At 46.8% G+C, this 3,884-nt stretch overlaps 1 protein-coding gene across 1 annotated transcript in view; it reads right to left on the reverse strand.

Moving 5' to 3' along the window:
- LOC105530279 (solute carrier family 25 member 53-like) overlaps positions 1-1,922 on the reverse strand; it is a 5,687-nt gene extending 3,765 nt beyond the window's left edge. Inside the window, exons 1-2 of the mRNA XM_011967759.1 lie at positions 1,848-1,922; positions 25-241 (exon numbers count right to left, since the gene is read on the reverse strand). Of these exons, the coding sequence (XP_011823149.1) occupies positions 25-241; positions 1,848-1,922 (292 nt within the window). The remainder of the gene's footprint in view (positions 1-24; positions 242-1,847) is intronic.
- Between the last annotated feature and the right edge of the window lie 1,962 nt (positions 1,923-3,884).

Genomic DNA, 3,884 nt, shown 5'->3' on the forward strand with positions numbered 1-3,884 from the left:
TTCCCCGGTAGAAGTATTGAGGACCTTCGTGCCAAAGCTGTCTCACAGCCTCTGACACTGCCATGGCATGGATCTGTTGCCGGAACACAAACTTATAGATAGGAAAGGTCAGAAAAGTAGACATAGAGTTGGAAACGGCCCCAAGGGCATAGGCCTGGGATGTCAGCTTTTCTTTCCTGGAGCCTCTGCACGTGTCCTGTGCTGAAGCTCCTTCCTGGGAGAGTGGTTCTGCTCCCCCATGCTGAAGAAAACTGTGTGCAGATGGAAGAAACAGGCAAGGGTGGTAAAAAAAGAGATTAGACCGACCAATTAATTCTGTTGGCAAGCATTTTCATTGCTTAATTGGAAATGAACCCTAAGAAACTCAGCTCGACAGAAACAAGCAACTCTTTGAGCCAGTTTCTGATATATAAGCACACCCTTAAGAAATTAAGAATTCATTAACCTTAAATTAAAAGAAAGGCAATCAGTTTTTCTGAACAGAGCCACCACTACAGTATTTTGCTGACACAGCAAATATTCCAATATTCAAAGAAGGATTACAACTGAAGAACATGAAATAGAGGAGGGGAAGACTCCAAAACCTAATGCATCAACTTTCATGACATAAAACTGTCCATTTTATAAACTACTAGAATAATAAGTTGCTATTCTGTTTCAAAAAAAAAAACTGGCACTGTCTTGCAGAAGAAGAAAGGCATTTAACAGTTGAAGTGCAATGCTTTCTCTAGAAGTTGATATTAAATTTGGAGAGGGGGAATCTCCCCTCACCTTTCTCTCCATAGATTTCTGCCCAAGTTGTAGATGTTTCATGGCAATGCCCAGCCCCTCTCCGGCAAGTGGGGAAGGGAAAGAGCAGCTACTCCTGGAAGTTCAGTGCCTAAAGGATCAACACCTGGCAATTTCCAAACCTAACCTTTTAGACTTGTAGTTATATAACAGAGCAGGGTTTCTTAAACTCCGTGCTATTGACATTTTGGGCAGGATAATTTTTTATTCTTGGTCCCTGTCCTGTGCATTGGAAGATATTCAGAGGCTCCCTGGCTTTGACTCAGTGTGTGCCAGTAGCACCAGTGGTGACATACCCAGTGTGATGACCAAAAATATCTTGAGACCTTGCCAAATGTCCCCTGGGAGGCAAAACTGTTCCCGGCTCAGAACCACTATACTATATAGAATAGGCAGTGCAAGGACTCCAAACTATTGCTCCTTACCCCAGAAAGGCCGGGAAGCAGATGGCTAGTATGAGAAGCAACTTGGAAGCCAGGACATATCAAGGAACTTTGGGATCGGAAAAAAATGAATGCTCAGAGCAGATCTGAGGAAGTTTGCCGGGAAGGAAAGAGGGGGTCCCTGGGCTGACGAGACAGGGTGTGCAGCAGCCAGAGCTGGCACCTCAGGGAAAGAGCACAGAGCTGTGTGGGTGTGGGGCAGGAGGACAAGGGAGAGGGGGAGGGGCATGATGGCCAGTCTGGAGGGCTTCCATCTACAGTGACAGGGACAGGAAACCTGGCAGGAACAGCAGACCCACAGGTTTCCCTCAGAACCCTGGGCTATGTGGTGGAGGGTGTGAAGGTTGGGACTCTAATTAAGCTAGCAGACCGATGGGGGTCCACAGAGTCCAGGATGAGGTCCCCAGGGAGGAGTAGAAGCCACACACTGCAAGAAGCCCAGTGCAGCCTTCCCAGGGCTGCCAGGCCAAGAATCCACCTTGGCGTACTATTCCTTCCAGAATCACTCCCATCAGCTCTGCTCTTCCCTAGCCCCTTCTCCCTGCTACATCCATCTCCCCACAATCCCATTCCTATCCCCCCGCCCCATCCATATCCCCACAGTCTCATTCATACCCCCCGCTCCATCCATATCCCCTCAATCTCATTCAATCCCCCCCGCTCCATCCATATCCCCACAATCTCATTCATACCCCCCTGCTCCATCCATTTTCACACAATCTCACTTTACCACCACTCCCAGCCACACTCACCTCTTGGTGGAGAGATATGGAGGCTCAGCCTCCTGCACTTGGCCCATCACCACCTCCCCGTCCTCCGTATTCCATGATGGCCTTAAGCCTCAGCCTCCTTAATGCTCATGGCCAGTAAACTGGGAGGGCCCCTCTGCCTCTTACTCTTTAGCTGAGAAATGAGCAGGAGTAAAAGTTCAAGAGGCCCACTATTTGCATCCCTCTGGGGCACCTCTGGCCCCTGGCAGCCCCACTTCCATTTCTCCAGAGCCAAAGGGGACTCCTCCCAGATACCCAGGCCGCTAAATCCACAGGAGCCCCCAACAGTCCTCAGCTCTCCTACCAAAGATCTTCTTTGCAAAGTCTTACCTTCACCTAAATAAGGACAGGTGGTGAGGCAAATATTTGTCTTTTCTTCTACCTCAGAGTGCAATAATGTTCCACTTCCTCCCTACCATTTATAAACATGTGTTCACTGACACCATAAGGTAGGGCGATTTAGCAGAAAGAAAACTGGGTTAGGATTTGGCAGTGCAAGGACTCCTAACTATTGCACCTACCCCAGAAAGGCCAGGAAGCAGGTGGGGTAGTATAAGATACTAGCATTCTAAGCGAGTTTTGTTATTAACTTGATGTGTGACCTTTAGAAATTCAGTAACATTTTGGAGCCTTACCCACCTGAGCTGTAAAAGGAGCAGAAAGGGCAAAATAATTTGGAGTCATCTCCATACCATATCTGTCAGAGGGGGTTGATATGGGGGCATTCAGGCCAGTAGTCCAGTACTTGATAGAGGAATTGTACTTTTTAATCTCCGACTCCTTCTGCCATTTTTGTAAATCATTGCGGGGGACTAAAAGTGATCAATAATTGAGAAACATCTCACCTTAAATATGTAATCCATTGTATAAATCCAATCCTTTCCATTTTATGGGACTGAAGATCATGTTTCTCCAATGTATTTTCTGTTAAGATGCCAGGCTTCGGAAAGGGCAGACAGACCCAAGACTGAATTCTGCCTCTGCCACTTACTTAACTGTGTGACCTCGGGCAAGACATTTCATTCAGTCTCAGGTTCTTCAGCTACAAAACAGGGACATTAAGACCCACCTCAAAACATTGTGGCAGAGATTAACAACATAAAATGAGATAAAGTGGTTGAAAATCCATAACACGGTGGCCTCGATAAAAGATATCAAAAAAAAAAAAAACCAAAAAGATGCTTCTGTACCTCACTATCTGTCTCCACAGAGCGCATTCTCTTTCCAGACACTCTCAGGACAGCCAGAAGCAGATAAAGAGGCATGGAGGAACACAACTTGTGTTCCTAAGGGAGGCAGAGAAGCCCTTTCTTCCACAAATGGGAAGGCACAACATAAATAATCTAGGAGAGCCTGGCCCCTTGACCTGAATTCAAAGTACAGACCACAGAATGGACCTACAGTTGGCCTTGAGCAGATATCACCTGTACCCTGACCTGCCTCCTATGTTTACAGACTAGTAAAATGAGCCCAGGGGATTCCAGATTCTCCCAGCCAGTCTAGTCCACATGGGTAGCCTGTGTGATTGCCCCAGGATCCAGCCACAAATGAATGCGTTTGTCTGTTCATTCGGGGCATCTCTCAGCCAGTCCTTTGGTCAGCTCACAGACATGTACTGATCATCCACTAAATCATTGTGGGTAAACCACCATGGAGCTAGAGTGAATAGAATTTGGTGCCTACTCTCAAGTGCCTGGGAATCTAGTAGGGGAGACAGGTAAACAATGAGCTAAACTCTACAGAAAGACAAAATAAAGGGTACACTAATGAAGGTGGAAGCAAAAAGACAAGAGCAATTTATTCCTCCTGGGACGAGGAGCACTCAAGAAACTTCTCTGAGAAGGGGCATATGACACAGTCCTTAACTGAGTAGAGTAGCATA

Source organism: Mandrillus leucophaeus, unplaced genomic scaffold (genome assembly GCF_000951045.1).
Source record: "Mandrillus leucophaeus isolate KB7577 unplaced genomic scaffold, Mleu.le_1.0 Scaffold809, whole genome shotgun sequence".
Classification (NCBI taxonomy): domain Eukaryota; kingdom Metazoa; phylum Chordata; class Mammalia; order Primates; family Cercopithecidae; genus Mandrillus; species Mandrillus leucophaeus.